Source organism: Panthera uncia, chromosome B4 (genome assembly GCF_023721935.1).
Source record: "Panthera uncia isolate 11264 chromosome B4, Puncia_PCG_1.0, whole genome shotgun sequence".
In the NCBI taxonomy this organism is placed as follows: Eukaryota; Metazoa; Chordata; class Mammalia; order Carnivora; family Felidae; genus Panthera; species Panthera uncia.
The window spans coordinates 72656896-72674204 of NC_064809.1; the positions used below are offsets into that span (position 1 = coordinate 72656896).

Consider the following 17309-nt stretch of genomic DNA (forward strand, 5'->3'; position numbering starts at 1 on the left):
GTTGTCAACACAGAGCCCAACATGGGGCTTGAACCCACGGACCATGAGATCATGACCTGAGCTGAAGTTGGACACTTAGCCAACTGAGTCACTCAGGTGCACCAAGGAGCTCTTTTTTTTTTAATGTTTATTTATTTGAGAGAGAGAGAGAGTGCGTAGGGGAGGGGCAGAGAGATGGGGGACAGAGGATCCAAAGTGGACTCTGAGCTGACAGCAGAGAACCCGATGCAGGGCTCGAACCCACAGACTGCAAGGTCATGACCTGAGCTGAAGTTGGATGCTTAACCGACTGAGCTACCCAGGCACCCCTGATGTGGCGTTCCTGTGCTACCTCACATAGCTTTCAGTCACCCCCTCTCTGGTAAGCTCTGTGTTGTCCCTTTGTATCAGTGCCTGCCTTTCTTCCCATAAACAGCTAACTTCTAGTCTGTTGGGGAGCTGGAAATCCTGGTAATCAAGTTTTATGAAGAAAAAAAAAACAGTGGTAATAAAAATGGATTAAAAATATAGAACTTTTTATGTGCTGGACACCGTTCTAAAAGTTTCTTAAACATTAGCGCATATATTTAGTGCTCATAAAAACCTCTTAAGGCAGGTGCTATTATCCCCAGTTTGCAGATGAGGGAATGGAGGCCCAGAGGCTATGTACCTTGTTCAAAGTCATACAGCTAACACATGGTGAAGCCGGTATTCGGGCCTGGGCAATAAGGCTCTAGAATCCGTAACTGTAACCACTACTCCCTACCGCTTGTGATTACAATTGGCTCTGCTTGCTCAGTGGGACTCTTGTCCTCAGCCGTGGAACACACAGAGTGTTCCAATCCGTCTGAAGAGCATGGAAAAGTAAATAAAGTAGCAAAGTTTGTAAATGATTTACTTTCAAAGGACAAAGTTAAGAAGATCCAAGGTTAACCTTATGCCATTGTTCTTCTCAATCACTGTATCAAATAGCTACTGCCTTCCTGTGTGCAGTGCTAACGAAGGAAATGCTGAGACCTGCCATTTTCTAACGGGGGCTGCCAATCCCCGAGCCTCCCTCCAGGCAAAACTGTCTGGAGACCGGGTAAGTCACAAGTGTCTCACATGTGCAGAGGCGCATTGTGATTTATCAGATAGGTCATTGTTTAAAGGGGTTGCTAATTTCACGGGGAATGGTGCGTTTTTTAAAAATCACTTTCTCAAGAAATTTGCTACCGAAAATGCCGTGACCATGATGTAGGAGGACCCACGTTTTGGAGTTGAAAGCCTTTGACCTAGAATAAGAGCAAACAGGTTCTGAAAGAACATTTGATGGGCTCTCCAGTGAATAAAGCACATGAGCTGTGTTTATAGATTTTGTGAAACCCATATGGCTCCTCTGTAGCTTTTCTGCCTTCCGTCTAGGTTGCCTGCTGAGTCCTAAAATGGTTTTGTGCACGGTGCTCCCATGCAGGACGTTCCCTGTTTCATGAAGTCTAGAACTGCATTTGGAAGTCAAGCTCTGGAAGCGTGATCAAGTGAATGACACGGACAATAGCAGATTTGGGAGATCTTTCTGATCTATAGACCCGTGGGAGATACAGAGGTACAAATGAGCATAATGGGGAGCTAATGTATTCAACACATATTTATTGAGTACCTATGCTGTGCCAGGAGCTGTGCTAACTCTGGGTAGAAGAGACATACATCTGTAAAAACATGGAACAAACTAACATATAGGTGTTTCCACGCAGGATAGGTCAACCAGAAGTAAGAATTCAACCATGGAATTTCTTGGGCTCCAAGGAATAAAGTCAACTAGGACTTGAAGAAAGAGAAAGGGAGCCTTCGGTGGGAACAGTCTCTTATGCCCATCCCTTTGGGCACCTGGAAGGTGCCTGGAAATGCACAGTGGGGGAGCTCTGGCCCACTGGGGGTACCTGACGGGCTACGCCAGGGTGGAGCCCACTCACCTGGCCCTTGGAAGCAAACAGACCTAGGTCAGAATGCCCATACCACACCATCTTATTAGCTTAAAAGCATGAAATTTTAATTCCTCTGCGCTTCCCCATCTATGAAAAAAACAACAGAAGTATGTACATCTTTAGGGATTCTTATGAGAATTTAACCAGAAACAGCATGTATCTTGCACTCAGTAGGACTTCCCACACCCAGCCCCTTCCCCTTCCTGAGCTGCCTCTAGGGAAGGGCCCCCTCTCTGCCCCTGCCAGAAGGGAGCCTGTGTTTGCAGCTCCCTTCGTAGCGAGCCCGCCCGGAGGTGTCCGGGGGTTTTACAAATGTTGATACAAAATTGTCTCTGGGAGGCTGAGCCTTAAGGCAATCACCAGCCCAGGTGATAAATGAGCGGCTCTCCTAGGTTTCTGAGTTGGGAGCTCTAGGCTCAGACACTCTGACAGACTTCTTTAAGCTGGGCTAGATTGACGCAGAGAACTACAGCTCTTCCTGAAGGACCCTCCCTTAGAGCAGCGGCAAGAACGTGCCTAGTGCTAGCTCAAACTTTCCATGTAACAGGAGCTCTGGGGCCCAGACTCCAAGAGCTCAGCTCTACCAGCCCACACCTCACTCACTAGAGCTCCCTGCACGGGCATCCTGAGATTGGGGGACACAGGGCTGCCCTGGGCATACAGCAAGGTAGGGGTGTGGGCCTACAGTGGATATACAGCAGCGTGAGGACCCAGGACTGTCCTGAGCATATAGCAAGATGGGAGCACAGGGTTGCACACAGTAGGGCAAGGACACAAGTGCCCTGGGCATAGAGCAGGGCAGGGGTGTGGGATTACTGTGGATATATAACAGGGTGGGGACAGGGCTCTGTTGGGGAAGACCGAGGTTGTGTTTGGGATGGCTGAAGGGCAAAGCTGTTGGGAGTTGAGGGGTGGGCATCCATTTGTGGATTGCGGCCCCCCCCCCACCACACGGTGTTCTTGGGGGGAGGCACTTGGACGCACCCAAGACCTGTTCATCACCATGGATGCAGAGCTCTCTTTGCGGACCAGGAGGGATCTAGAAGCAGACATGGAGACTCGCGTTCTGACTCCAGTCCTGGTAGTTTTACTTTTCTGGGTCTCAGATGATTTCCAAGTGTTCGCCCTATTCTAAGTGGATGCAACACCTCCTTCCTCCTGAGACCTAGGAGAGGGGCTTCTGGAACAGCAGTGAGGCTGGCACCGACCAGACGTTCTGGGGCAGAGCCTTACTGAATCCCAGACGTGTAACCATGGTGGTTCTTGGTTGGCAAAAGCCTGAGACCCAGGCTCCCTGCCCTGTGGAGGATGTGTGCTCCTTGGGGGCAGGAGCAGGGGCTCTAAGAACCGCATCTGGTTTGTGTCCACCCTCGTGCCTCGCACAGAGGAGGCCACACTAAGCCAGTGTGTGAGAAGCCCCATGAGGCACTCAGCCTTGGCCTGCTCTGCTCCAGGATAAACACGGGAGTCGGGTGGGGCAGGGGACTGGGCTAGGAGAGATCAGCATGTCCAGGCCTGCCCGCTCCCGTGGGGGCGAGGAGGAACAACAGCCTGGAAACTTCTTCCAGAACTGTCAGTGTTGACTGGGGAGCCGGGATCAGGAGTGGAGGGCTGTGATCCCCAGGCCCAAGGAGGAGGCTCCAGGTGAGGGCCTTCACGCTGTCTCTGTTCCCCAACAACAGAGAGGGGTTTTTTTTCCCATCAAGGAAGAAACTTTCCATCCCCTAAGCCCTATCCCGTGACTCTTCCCTTGTTCCGGACACATCTTCCCTGTACCTGCCTCCCTCACCCCCCAAAACGATAGCCCCATAGCCAGGAGGGCCTCCCGGGGTGCCTGCATCTGAGCACCCCTCCTTAGCCTCCCCAGGCCCACAGGTTAGCAGGGCACAAGCCTTGTCCCGGGGCCAAGGAGGGGATCAGCGTGCAGACTGCAGACAGGCAGGGCTGAATGTGCAGGGGGCACCCATGCCCAGGCTGGCCCAGTGCCCTGGTCTCCAGGCCGGGGAGGGCCAGGCTAGCCCCTCCCAGGGTCTGCTGAATTTAATGGCTACTCTGGTTACCAAATAACTGGTACCACAGCTCAGAAACAAAGTCCAGGGGCTGTTTTTAATCGAGGGTTAGAACAAACGAATTTGCTGTTGGTCCTCTCCTCCAACCCCAGAGCTGGACGGGAAGTCCTAGGACTGCTCCTCTCTCTCTATCTGGATCCAGAGGGTCATCCTAGAGTCTGGTGCTTCCCCTCACAGACTCTTTCCCCCTGGTCTCCTCTGGGCTCCAGCCGGCAGATCCGCCCAGGGACCAGAGTGGCAGGAAGGCTGCAGAGGCAGAGGGGGGACAGACCCCAGATGCCAACTGGGCTCTCAATATTCTCCCCACCACTCCTGTCCCTCCCCAAGCTCAGCAGCTCGCTCTCCCAAAGTCCAAAGAACCCTGGGTCATTGAGCAGGTTGGTGAGCATAATGATGTACTCTTGGAGGAGGACTGCTCTGGGCTCAGGAAGGCAGTGCCCTGCGCTGCCCTCCTCACAGGCCTCACTCTGGAGGGGCTGTCCCAGGCCTCTGAGACGCATATACAGACCCTAGAGAGGCTCGCAGTACCCTCTTGGTGCCTGGACCCTGTTGTTCTGGCCTCAGGGCCCCAGCTCCACATGCAGGGCGCCAGCAGCCCCAGGGGAAGGACCGCACACCTCTCGGGCCAAACCTGCGTGAACAGCAGCACGAAACCTTCCCCTTCTAGTGCTGACCCCCCGCCCTGGCCCCCGAGCACTCACACTCCTTCATCATGCCGATGTCCACACAGCGCTTGAGCCGGCACGCCTGGCAGTGGCGGCGATTGTCCTTGGTGATGCGGCAGTCGCCGTTAAAGGGGCAGGTGAACAGCGCCTTCCGCTTCATGCTTCGCCTGCCGAGGGAGAGAGCACCTGCCACCTCTGTGCCACCCACCTTCCAGCCTCGGCCCTGGCTGCCAGCAGGGACTGTGACCACCCAGACCTGCCGGCAAGACCCCTGGGATCTCCGCGTCTCCCACAGAGAGTTTGGGGCCCGGCCCCGGCCGCTCTCAGTGACCACCGCTCCCTCCCCCCACACTCCAGGCTCCTCCTCCTTCTGTCATTGCCTACTCTGCTCCCATCATCGCTTTCATTTATTTATTTTATTTACTATTTGAAAGGATTTATTTATTTATTTATTTATTATTACTATGATTGCTTTTTTTAAAAAGTAGGCTCTACCCCCAGGGCTTGAACTCATGATCCAGAAATCAAGATCTGCCCACTTTACCCACTGAGCCAGCATAGCGCCCCTGATTTACTTTGATGGCACTCTACTTCTCACTCTATTGTTATTATTATTATTATTATTATTATCATTACTACACAGGAAATACATGAATGAATTAGCCTAGTGAAATTTTTAAAAATACTGGGGAATCTGGGTGGCTCAGTCAATTAAGCGTGGGACTTCAGCCCAGGTCACGATCTCCAAGTTCCTGAGTTCAAGCACCCCCATCAGCCCCTTGGGCTCTGTGCTGAGAGCCCAGAGCCTGGAGGCTGCTTTAGATTCTGTATCTCCATCTCTCTCTGCCCCTTCCCTGCTGGAGCTCTGTCTCTGTCTTTCTCAAAAATAAATAAAGAAACATTTTTTTTTTTACTAAAGAAACAAAAATCCTGAAATCTGTAGAGCAGCCTTCACTGCTTTTAGTGAGCCATTATGAGAGGTGAGGGCGCTCGTGGCCGCTTTAAGTCATCTAGAGCCTGGAGGTCTGTGATTAGAGCGTCCCTGGTCCAGGAACAGACATGCGCATGGGTGCGTGGAGAAGGGAGGAAGGGCCCGAACCGTAGCTTTAGGCATCCAGGTAACATGTCCAGAGAGAAAAGGCCAGATGAGCGGGTTGGGCCCTGAGGTCTGGCCTTGGCTTTCCAAAAGGCAGAGGAAGCAAGGATTCTTCAAGGACAGAAAACTACCAAAGGTTCTTAGCTAGGAAGCTGGTCTCCTCGGCCGCTGGTATTCTATGTAAAATTGTGTGTGTGTGTGTGTGTGTGTGTGTGCGCGCGCGCGCGCCTATGCGTGCATGTGCAAGCTTGAGGGCTCATTTTCCTTAATCTGGCTTTCTCCCCTGCTGCCAGCCACACCACATGGGATTTGGGGAGGCTGCATCATCCGTGTCCTACAGGTTCCTCGTGCTCTTCCCAGCCCTAGCAGGGGCAGGCCCCACTTGTTTGCCCCAGGACGGGTGACAGGAGTTAGTTGGGGCGGGATGGTGGCAGAATCACTTTCTTTGTGAGCAGCAGCACCTTCCAAGGAGCTGTGGCGATAGATGCTCAAGCCTTGGAAGCAAAGGCCCGGGTCCAACCGTTTCTCTCTCTTAGAGAGGAGCTGGCCACACACTAGTTTTATTTCTTGGTGAAAAATGGCTCACTGTTCACATTCACTAGAAGACATACGGAGTTTAAGACAAACATACTCGTTGGCGGATAATGGACAGATGGTTAGGGGACCCAAGAGACTCCTGGTGGACCTCCTCATTTCATAGATGGGACCACCGAGGGGAAGAAACTTTTCAGTGAGGTGATTTAGCAAGAAGTGAAGGCTCCCTGGTTGGCTGTTAGAGATGTGAGGCTCAGCTTTAGCTTCGTGTACAACCCCTCTCATCTCTAGAAACAAGGTGCTCAGTGAGGTGGAGCCCACAGGCAAAGAGCTCCAGGCGGCTGGCTCTTGAGAACTCAAGGCCAACGATGACCCAATGGCCCACGAGGTAGCTGCTTTTGGTTTTGGACCTTGGCTGCCCGTACCCTCCTGTTATGCCTCTTCTGACCCAAGGGGACCCCAGTAGACAGGGCTACACAGGGAGGTGGAGAAACATGAGGCTATGGGGGTCAAGTCCAGACCACTAAAGGCCACATCCACCCCTGCAGTGACTACCCAGGCAGGGACTGTACTTTAGGCTTTTGCCTGCCTTTAAGAAGGGCTTTAGAAAGCCCTTCTCCTTGAGCCTCCATCCATCTATTGTAGTTCTCCAGAGGGACAAGCAAATATGGAGGTACCCTGGCTACCCTGAAAAGAGATACTGCTATCACCACCGGATGTGAGATGGATTCACTCCTTTACTCCTCCCCCTCTTTCCCACTCGTGGCTCCTGTGGCTCTGCCTATTACCACAAAGGTTCAGGCCCCAGAATGCCTGTAATTCTCTAAACTTATTCAAGGGCCAGAAGTTTCTAATTCAGAGTAAACTCTCATTTCCTTTTTTTTTTACAACCAGGCATTTTGCCCAGAAGTGGAGGGTCTGCTTTTTCCTTCCACCCACTCTCTTGTCTGGCTCAGAGCTCTTCCTGTTCATTCTCCAGGGTTTGGGGCACCAGGAGGAGCCTACATGTGGCACCTCCAGACACATAAGCCAAAGCCTCCCACCAGCCCTGTGCTGGGGGCTGAGAGCTCCCTGAGGCCTCCCACGAGAGGCAGCCTCACATCCCTCGGAGGCCTGTCCCTCCTTCCTCAGGCTCTAGTGCACCTGCCTCTGACTCTCACTGGTGGGCACCTCCCCCACCTGCAAGGTCGCTCAAAAAGAGATGTGGACCATGACCATCTTTCTTTTATCTTCCTCATTGTAAATCTGAAGCCCCCCCCTCCCCCCCGCCAGGCTTCCACACACAGAGGACTTGGAGATAGCCACTCAGCCCAGCATTGCCTGACAACAGGAGTGGACTCTAAACAAGGCTGGGTTGGAATCCAAAAAAAAAAAAAAAAAAAAGCAGATCTGGCTTAAAAGAAAACACTGGGGAGGGAGGACCCAGTATCCTTGCTTCCAGCTTTGTCTCTGTAGTAGGAAGTACTCTCATGACTACTGAGAAACAAAGCAGGAGGAGGAGGAGGGAGAAATGGAGAAGAAGGAGGAAAAGGAGGGGGAGGAGAGGAAGGCAGGAAGGCAGGAGGGAGGGAAGGAAGGAAGAAAATGTTAAAAGCCTTCTGGCCAGGCACATTATCTCCCAGTAAGGCTCAGATCTGGCGTAAGAATGTCACTTGTGGGAGCACCTGGGTGGCTCGGTCGGTGAAGCATATGACTTCGGCTCAGGTCATGATCTCACAGTTCGTGAGTTCGAGCCCCGCGTCAGGCTCTGTGTTGACAGCTCAGAGCCCGGAGCTTGCTTCAGATTCTGTGTCTCCCTCTCTCTGTTTCTCTCTCTGTCTCTCAAAAATAAACATAAAAAAATGAAAAGAATGCTGCTTGTGCTTTTCACCCTTTGCCACACTTTGTCCCAAAGCCCACCAACTTTGCTGCGTGTCTGCACATTAGTTGAACAACGCAGAAAGGAGCCCATAAATTCATGCAGCTCTTAAATTATTAGTATGCAAAATTATAGTAAGCAGCTCTGCCCTGGCTTCTCTAAAGACAGAATCAGAGGCAGGACCCTGGAATTGTAGCCAGGAAGATGGAGGTTAGCCATCACAGAGAACACGGTCACACTCTGGAGTGTGGGTCGGTGTTCAGGAGATGGAAACTCCCTCACCGCCTCCGACGGTCCCAGGTCCTCTTCTGAAATGGCTTTCAGGTACGCCCAGTCCAGCCCAGTTGCCGGGCTGCAGGTCCTGCGAGCTTGAGACCCGGTTCTTCCCCGATCCCCTGCCTTCTAAGGGCACTTCCACACATGTGGCTGTCATCTAGCCTCTGCCCACAAGGAGTCAGAGCAGCCAGATTGGCCAGCCGTGGCTCTGTGCTTTGTCCTAAAGATCCACGCCCTGCCCTGTCTTCCTCCCAGTGCTAATTGCTTGTGAGCTGGTTCAGTTTTGAGAAACAAGAGCTTCGAGTTTCTGTGGGAGCCCATGGCCTTAGCTCCTCTCTAAGCCTGGACCCTGTCATCCTCTGGATGGTTGGCAATTATACCCCAGCTCAGGAAGGAGGGGTACGGGTGGTGCAGCCAGGCTAAATATAGACACAGTTTCTAGAAAGTCAGGGGTGAGAGAGGACATTGACCAATTCATCAAAACATGACAGGCAATTCACAGAAGCCTGAAGTGCCTGAGGCCAGCGTCTCGGGCTTGGGACAGTAGGGTCCTTCTCGGGTAGGTGACCCTATCACCAGAGACACACCTTGTGAAACCCAAGCCCGGGGCCAAGTACCAGCTCTGGGCTCTGTCTCCACCGCAACGTTGAGTGCCACAGAAATCTCGGAGCCTGGAGCCTGTGTCTCCCTCTCTTTCTGCCCTCCCTTGCTTGTACTCTCTCTCTCTCTCTCAAAAATAAATAAAACATTAAAAAATTTTTTTTAAAAAAGAGAGAGAACTGGTCCAAGGGCGCCTGGGTGGCTGAGTCGGTCCAACACCTGACTCTTGATTTCGGCTCGGGTCACGATCTCGCGGTTCGTGAGTTCGAGCCCCGACTTGGACTCCTTCCGCACTGACAGTGCACAGAGTCTGCCTGGGATTCTCTCTCTTCCTCACTCTCCCTGCCCCTCCCCCACTCATGTTCCATCTCTCTCCAATACATTTTTTAAAAAAAGAGAGAGAACTGGTCCATCACATCATAGTATATCCATGCAAGATGACGGGGCTGTGGAAAGGACAGAGGAAGAACGTGGAAACGGGAACCAGCTTGAAGAAATGCTCTGTGGTAGATAAAAGCAAGGTGCGGGAGGGTGAGTGTAGTATATACTCCTATCTCCCCGTGCACGTGCGTGCCTGTGCACACACACATAAACCCGCACACGTGCTTTCATATAAAGAGTCTGGCAGCGAACACAGCGAGCTGGTGACAGCGACAGCTTCTGGAGGAGGTAGGGGCACAGGAACTGGGTAGGGAAGGAGACTTGCTTTTCACTTATATGCCCTTCCGGACCATTTGCTCTGGAAATGGGAGCTGCTTCTTTTGAAACCATTTGCTGCTGCTTCTTTTGAGCTGCGCACAGGAGTTATTTACACACACATTCCAGGTTCTGCGAGAGAGGAGAGGAAAGGGCTGTCTGTTCTCAGAAGCAACACACTACAAAAGGACGATGATAATAGCCTCCGCTTCCCGAGAGCCTTCGATGCATATTATCTTTGCATATTATCTCCTTTGCATATTATCTCCAAGGCTATCAACGACCTTTCAGGATGGGCATTATCCCTATTTTACAGGTGATATGAAAAGGACTGGAGGGTTAAATCACTTGCTTCACATCACACTGCTAATAAGTGTGAAAGCAGGATCCGAATCAAGATCTGTTTGATTCCAAAGCTTCCAGTATTCTTACATAACATTGTCCTCAATCCAATGAATATGAATATTCATATTCATTATGAATATACCGTACCTCAATCCAAGCCAGAGTAGCCATCAAAACGTGCCCCCTAGGGGTGCCTGGGTGGCTCGGTCGCTTGAGCGTCCGACTTCAGCTCAGATCATGATCTCACGGTCCGTGAGTTCGAGCCCCGCGTCGGGCTCTGTGCTGACCGCTCAGAGCCTGGAGCCTGTTTCAGATTCTGTGTCTCCCTCTCTCTCTGCCCCTCCCCTGTTCATGCTCTGTCTCTCTCTGTCTCAAAAATAAATAAATGTTAGAAAAAAATTAAAAAAAAAAACGTGCCCCATAAAGTCCAGGAACGTGCAGCAGAGGCCCTTTGGGGGTCTCCTCTGGCACAAAGCCATTGGGAGAGACACAGTCCCTGAGAGGGGTGGTTTGGAAATGAGGGGTAACCACTGGCGGTCCTCTCCACTGGCCCTATACTGCCATAGCACAGGGACGACCCCCGCGTGTGCCGAGAGTGACTTCCTGCCAATGAGCCTTGATGAGAGAGCTGAGTTCCCCCCCAAAACGTAAGATCTTCTTCACATGCCTGCAGCTGCCTTTCTTGACAACTCCAGTGACATTCCCTCTGAAATAATCCGGCCTCCTCTACCCAAGCTTCCAAAACTACTCTTGACCCATCCGTGGACAACCTTCCTTGTTCTCTTTCAGTCCCAGTCTCGAGCGGCCATGGAACAGCTTCCAGCTGCCAAGCTGAACTGGACAAAGTTTTCTCCGGCAGCCCCGACGTCGTGGGGACTCATTTACTGGTGCTCATAGAACGCCCTGCTCCTCTCTCCTCTCTGTTTACTCCAGTGCTCGTAAGCCCTTTGAGTTTTAAGTCGTTGGCCATCCACCTCGTTTCTCTGCTCCCCTTCACATCACAGCTCTTGCAGTATCAGCTGGGTGGACTTCCCGAAAGCCAGAACATTCCTCGTGTTCCCGGATCCTCACCGGCCTGCCTTTTGCCCCCTGCACTCCACAGGACTCATAATTAACAAGGTCCCTGAGCACCTTGAGGCCCGCAAACAAGAAGGCATTTCTCCACTCTGTGTTTGTTAGCTTGGCACTTGCAATGCACGCCTTCACAGTGTCTGGATTAAGGAGGCATCAACAAGGAGGAAGAAGACAAGAGGAAGAGGCAGTGATCTGTTTCTCAACCCTGCATTCCAAGACCACCTTTTTTATTCCACCTTTTTTATCTGTATTCTTTTTTCCCCTTATTTTATTTTATTGTGTTTTGAGACAGAGAAAGAGAAAGCGAGCATAAGCAAGGGAGGGGCAGAGAGACAGAGTCTCAAGCAGGCTCCCCGCCCAGCACAAAACCTGACATGGGGCTCGATCTCACTGCTGCCAGATCATGACCTGAGCCGAAATCAAGAGTCGGAGGCTTAACTGACTGAGTCACCCAGGCACCCCCCAGGACCACCTCTTAAACTTCACCATACTCTTAATTCTCTTCTTCAAAGAGGTCCCTCTGATTTTCTTCTGTCCTTTATACCTTTTCCTTTATTTTATATTAGAGTCTGAACTAAGCCACTCATGACCAGAGATTCATTCACATCCACAGATCATCCAATATATATATATATCCTTTGTAGTAGGACCTACGTATTTTTCCCCTCCAGCCCTTACTTATGCTCTGGCTGTTAACAGAGCCAAGACATATAGCCTTTTACAAGCCTACCCATGCCATTTTATTCACACTGGACATATCATTTTTCCCCCCAGGATGTCCATGTATTCCAGAGGAACATGAAGCAGAAACAGCATGAAATAACTTGTAGGACAAATTGGCCAACAGTGGTCTCTAATGGTCTCTATGGTCTGACCATAGATCAATAGAACTGTGGTCACTGTCCAACCTTCATAATCCCATTTTGGTTTGATTATGAATTTTGGACCTGCTGGGATGACCACAATGAGCTCCTACGGTAGGTTAGTTTGACTATCTTGGAAGTCAAACCAAAGACTGAACAGTCAGACTGGTCCCCAGGGCTTGGTAAATAGCCAGTGACTCAGCACGAAAGGGATCCTCTTTCCTTGAGAACACCATGAAAGGGTTGAGTGAACTCCCCGAGAGCAAGGACTTGGTTGCACTTATCTTTGTGCTCCTAAGGATGTGGAACCTGACACAGAGAAGGTTCCCTCCCCCCCCCGCCCCCGCCAATGTAGACCTTTCTTCCTGGGATCAGGATTTCACAAACAGACATAAGTGGCAAGGGGGTTCTATCTGAAATAGACTAAAAATAGAAAAATACCAAATAGAATTTGGATGAAGTAAAGGAGAAGCAAGGGGAAGGGGGAGAAAAGAGGAGCAATTATGTATATTTAATTGATTTTTCTTTTTGGCAACAGTTATGTTCTGTGAGGGCACCATGAGCACTGAATTAACACATACTGAACCACTGTTCCCAGGGTTAGCTTCCTGGAAGCCTCTGGTCATAACATTTTCATCAATCAATCAATACATAACCTTGTTTCACATGTGCTATTTAAAGGGACCTTACTTAATATATATTGTTGATTCATTAAAACTGAACTCAGCCAACAGCACTATAGCTCATGTCTGAATGAAGCTTCTTGAACACTTGTTTTCTTTATAAGGCACATCGAAGCTTTCTTGTGCTTAGTTAGGACCACTTAATGGCACTTCAGCACTATGCTTGGGGCCATCCTAAACAGTGGAATCACCATCAAATAGCACAAAAATGCAAAAACTGTGGTACTAAGCAGCCCACAAAAAGGACACTTGTTTGTAGCATGAGAGCTGAAACAAGAAGGCAGGATGTCACCTTGTTCCACCTTGGCTGGGAATGTGTGCGTCGTGGGTCTTGATGTTTTCACCACTCTGACACCACCATGACCACAAAATTCTGCAAGTATTGATGTGGGGACTACAAGGAAGTTTTAACAAGTGGCCAAGTTTGTGAATACAGAATCTACAAATAACAAAGATTGACTGATTGTGTGTGTGTGTGTGTGTGTGTGTGTGTGTGTGGTGGGTAGGTGGGGGGTGGGTGGGTGGGTGTGTATTTTTATCAAACAAAATCAAGACAAACAACAAGAGGTGTTGGCTCTTCAGAAAGTGCATCCTGGCCCAGTCATCACGGCAGGGACAGTAAAGACACAAGGCAGACAAGGACAGGGGAACAGGACAAAAGCAGAATGCTGCCCGTAATACCAGCACTTCCACACAGGGGTTGTTGGAAAGAGGGGCTCAGGGTGGGTGACATACAAACGTACCATCCCTGTCCATTTTGCCATTTCCCACACCTAGCCCTGGGCATCAGGGAACCTGTCCTCCCTCCACCCAGATGCCTACCTATCATGGTCCTGCCTCAAGGAGCAGTGGTGTGTCTGAGGGGAGGAAGCACAGGTGCATGGGAGTTGGAGCCACTCTGGCAAGGAATTGACCTCCAGTATGTCAGAACCCAATAGGCAGCCACCTAAGAGTCCCATCTCCCAGAGCTGAACCCCAGGGATAGGTGACCTAGAAAGAGAGGGGGTTGGGGACAGGGATCTAGGAATTAACCAAATAGCCCCAAGAGCTGTTGGAGACCTTTGGGTTGCAGATGGGTGACGTATGACCTTTGGTCAGAGTCCCCATATTGCCAGCTCTTAGCCCAGTGCCTTGATAACAGATGCTCATTAAAATCCATTGAGTGAGTGTGTCAAAGGAAAAAAAACAAAAGGAAGGTGTGTGGCTGGAGAGACGTTTGTTTATTTCATGAGGGCAGCGTTCCATGAAGGACATAAGTATTGACCCATCAGGTTCCAAAATAACATATCATACTTTATGTTTTTTAAAGTACTTTTGTATATGTCATCGAATCAATCCCCAGACTAACACTATATACGAGAGGAGTCAGATGACAAAGTCAGGTGCGTGGTTGAGGTAACTGAAACAGAGAAGTCAAAAGATCTGAGCAAGGACGGGCAACGGCATGGCCACCGCTATAGCTCACACACTTCTAGCTGCTTTTATGGTAGGAAGCAGCCCTGATGTGCGCACACACCCTCCTTCCCCATTATTACTTCAAAGGCCGTGGCAGGAAAGGGTCCAGGTGGGGCTCTGGAAGGCCCACCCTGCAGGAAGTGCAGAGGAATGAGCCGCACGGCAGCAGAGTCTGCAGCCAGCGATGCTGCTGGTCTGGTTCCCCAAGCTGGGGAGCAGCCTGCCAGGAAGCCAAGTGGGCAACCCGCGCCAGGCCAAACAGTCAATTAGCACCCACAGAAACCCCGCTGCCCAGCGACTGCTCAAGGCAGGGAAACTCCAGGCCAGCTGGTTCCCAGGATAGGGGGCAGGTGAGTTGGGAGCTGTGTTCACAGACGGCCCAGGAGTCCTTGTCCTCGGTAGGGGGAGGAGGGGGCAGGGCAGGTATCTCACAATGTCCCAGGCTCTGATTCACTCTGCCCTCAGAAGCCAGTGGGTGGGCCCTTCAGTTCGGACAACCAGGCCGACCTCTGCCTTCTTGTTCTGGACCTGATTCACTCTTTCCTCTCTTGCTGGCCTTTTCTTTACTCACCTCCAATTAAGACTCTTATACAGAAGCTCTTTTTTTTCATGTTTTCTTCCAGGCTTCTCTCCTGCTTGCTCTCTCTCCAATATATGCCCAATGCTCATTCCTCATGTTTCTCAGTCCTATACTGCGATTCATCACCTTCCCATCCTTCCCTCCTGCCTTTGGATGGGAACACCCTTCATTCAGCCTTTCCAATACCTTCCCCATACTGTTTGCACTTGTGACACTGGGCTCGCTGGAGAAGAGGAGAGGCAGCGGGTAGAGAAACTGGCCCTGACTGAACAGGACGGCTGGCACCTTGCTGACATCGCCTGAGCTTTCCATCCTGGGACAGCCAGCCATGGGTGAAGATATGGGCACAGATCAAGCACAGAGGTCCAACCAGGGTGCTATTTCCCTTGTTCCAAGGAATGGTTTCATGTGGATGGGAGGACAAGCTCTGAGGCCAAGTTCTAGAACTCCCCCAAGGGCACGCCTGTGGTCATCCATCTGTTAGGAGGCCCTGTCACTCCAGGACAGACATGTGGGTTAATAGAGGGGACTATGGGTCAAGGGGTAATGGGAAAGTGGGGACCTAGACAGAAACCTCAGGAAAACCATTTCTGAGAAGGTCAGAGGACGTAGCTGGAGCTGAAAGGAGGGGAGGAAGAAGATAGTCTCACCCAGACCCTGTTACTCCCGGTGGCTGTAAGAGCTCGCATGTTCCATGGGCACGGGAAGGACAGAGACAGAGAAGATGCAGGGGTTCTCTTCATGCAGGGAAATCTTGCTTCCTCTCCTTCCGCTGGCCCCTGGGGAGGACTCACCTGAAGAAGCCTTTGCAGCCTTCACAGGTCATAGCATTGAAGTGAAAGCCGGTGGCTCGGTCTCCGCATACCCCACAGATTCGGGGCACATTCCGGTCAAAGTCGCCAGGGTCAGGCAGGGAAGTGCTGGCTGCCATCGCTTCCGTCCCTGCAAGAAGAGCAGGCAGGCCAAGGCCAGAGCCGGAGTCAGTGCCAGGGCTGGCTGGCATCCTTTGCACCCCTACCCCCATCTGCCAGGAACTCGGCGAGGTCGGGCAGCTCCCCAGGTTGCAGGCCTGAGCAGGATTTCTTTGGCGCCCTCGTCTCGTGACGCGCCACACCACAGCTTACCCTCCGGACTCTCTGTGGAGCAGAAGACGGGCTCCCTCACCCAAGTCCGGAGCGATCTGCGGGGGGCGCTGTGGTGAGGCCGCTCAGAGCGTGGTTTGCGTTCAAAGGCTGGATCTGCAGCCTACTAGCCAAGCTGCTGTGGGTGAGGTGTTTAGCCTCTCTGTACCCTGCGACCCTCACCCGAAGAGTGGAGTTTTCCTTTACAGGCTGTGAGGCATCGACTCACCTCAGGAGCAGCCCTGAAGCAGGCCAGAGGCCTCTATTCTACCCAGCACGACCCCCCCAAGAGAAAAGGGGCCCCCCCCCCCCCCCTCAAGTGCAGATAGAAGCCCCCAGCCCCTCTGTCTGGGGAACGGACTAGCTCACATGCCCGAATCAGACCTTGATATTCCAACCCCCGCTCCGCACAGCCACGTGGCTCGGAACTGACAGCCCCGTGTCCCTGCGCCGAGGTAATCAAAATCTTGTTCCCTCTTCTTTTCTCTTTTCTTTTTCTCCAGCAAAAACGTAACACATTGATTTGACCGAATCATCCTTCCGAATACCGCGAGTCATATACAGTGAACTAAACTTGTTTTCAGAGATGGCTTTGATAAATAAGCATTATCATCTAGAGATGGATTTCACACTTGAGGAGCGGGGAGGACCGAGGGAACACAACCTACTAGCTTTCGGAAATCCTTCTCGGGAAGCGGTTGACTTAACCCTTCCATTAGGCAGATGGGGCCCTTGGCTCCACGCGGTCAGACTCAGAGCTCCTCAGGCCTCCCTAAGATGCTTCAGACCTTGCTGCCTCCTATCTGAGTCTATCTGAGTCTGAGACTATCTGAGTCGTCACAAGGGCCATCGCATGGCCGCTTGGCCCCAGGGCAGGAGGGTCCCTCGGGGCAGAAGAAATAGAAGAGAGAAAGCCAGTTATGAACCAGTACCATGTTCTCCCACCCCGAAGTGAGAGAGGTAGCTTCCGGAGGACCCTTGGGAGTTTCTGAGCTTCTTTCCAATGGAATCCCGGGGCTACGACTTGGCATTTCAAAGCCCGTTTGAGTCTTACCCCATTTGCTCTTCAAATCACCCAACGGGAGGTAAGTGCTTTAATGTCACTCTTTACAAATGAGGCCCAGAGAAGCCCAAATCTTACTTAAGTTTTTTTTTTTTTTAATACTTAAGGTTTTTGTTTTTTTTTTTTTAATTTTCTAAAAACGAAGGAAGGAAGTAGGATGGATAAGGATCAGGGTGGAGGGGACCCTGATCACAGATGGATGTAGATCCCGTCTCTCTTAGCTTTTCTTTTCCTGGGAACTTTGATGTACTTATAGTGACACTATTGCCTGTCCCCATCACAGCTAGATTGACACTTGTTAAACTGCAATGTTTAGACACACACACACACACACACACACACACATACGCACATGCACAGAAATAAAGACTCTAAAAAAAAAAGAACA

General features: G+C 51.2%; 1 protein-coding gene across 2 annotated transcripts in view; it reads right to left on the minus strand.

The window, feature by feature from the left end:
• The window catches only part of VDR (vitamin D receptor), a 56980-nt gene that overhangs the window by 17210 nt on the left and 22461 nt on the right, over window positions 1-17309 (minus strand). For both annotated transcript variants that reach the window (XM_049627251.1, XM_049627249.1), the window contains exons 2-3: window positions 15532-15679; window positions 4714-4844 (exon numbers count right to left, since the gene is read on the minus strand). In XM_049627251.1, the coding sequence (XP_049483208.1) occupies window positions 4714-4844; window positions 15532-15668 (268 nt within the window). In that variant the 5' untranslated portion in view covers window positions 15669-15679. The remainder of the gene's footprint in view (window positions 1-4713; window positions 4845-15531; window positions 15680-17309) is intronic.